Source organism: Rhincodon typus, chromosome 1, assembly GCF_021869965.1.
Source record: "Rhincodon typus isolate 14 chromosome 1, sRhiTyp1.1, whole genome shotgun sequence".
Classification (NCBI taxonomy): Eukaryota; Metazoa; Chordata; class Chondrichthyes; order Orectolobiformes; family Rhincodontidae; genus Rhincodon; species Rhincodon typus.
This window is the reverse complement of record NC_063332.1, coordinates 177716434-177717108: the sequence shown is the minus strand read 5'-3', so window position 1 is coordinate 177717108 and position 675 is coordinate 177716434. Positions and strand designations below refer to the sequence as shown.

Below are 675 nucleotides of genomic sequence, written 5' to 3'. Positions count from 1 at the left end.
CTTTATCCCATTCCCCTCCTGCTCCGCCCCCACTCCCATTCCCATTCCCATTCCCATTCCCATTCCCATTCCCATCCTTTTCTCCTTTATCCCATTCCCTCCTGCTCCACCCTCCGTCAGTTTCCCGCCTTCAGAGACACGCGGCATTCCCACCTCACTGCGCATGTGCACCCGAAACTGAGCGCTTTCTGATGACGCGGCCGTCAATGGGCGCAGACTGTTGGCGTCACGTGGAGAGCGGCGGCGGTGTTTGTCCATCAATGAGTCCGAGTCCGCCGCCCCTCAGCCTCTCAGCACCGCGGAGACAGGTGAGTGAGTGCGGCACCGCGGTCCCGGACCCCGGCGCTCTCTGCCCAGGCTCAGCCTGACTCGTACGCCCCCTCTGTATTCCCCGCCCCAATCCGCGGCAAAAATACCTCCCGCGGCGCAGAGAGCAGCGCCTGTGAACCGAGGCCGGGGCCCGAACGGGGGCAGCCCAAGGGAGGGGCGGCATCGCTCAGCTTTTGTGCCGTGCTCCCTCCCGCCTCGGGCTTCTCAGGAGACTTCAGTGTTCGGGTTCACCGCCAGAAGCTTGGACTGACCATACCCTACCAATGTACCATCCTGTCACCACGGAGCCATTAAAATTCCAATGTACCATCCTGTCCCTGTGGAGCCAGTAAAATCCCCAATGTA

The 675-nt window shown here is 61.6% G+C and overlaps 1 protein-coding gene across 1 annotated transcript in view; it reads left to right on the top strand.

Annotated features, from left to right (window-relative positions):
- The first annotated feature begins 219 nt into the window (after positions 1–219).
- LOC109922553 (polycomb group RING finger protein 3) overlaps positions 220–675 on the top strand; it is a 143046-nt gene continuing 142590 nt past the window's right edge. The window contains exon 1 of the mRNA XM_048613667.1: positions 220–308. Coding sequence (XP_048469624.1) covers positions 261–308 — 48 coding nt within the window. The 5' untranslated portion in view covers positions 220–260. The remainder of the gene's footprint in view (positions 309–675) is intronic.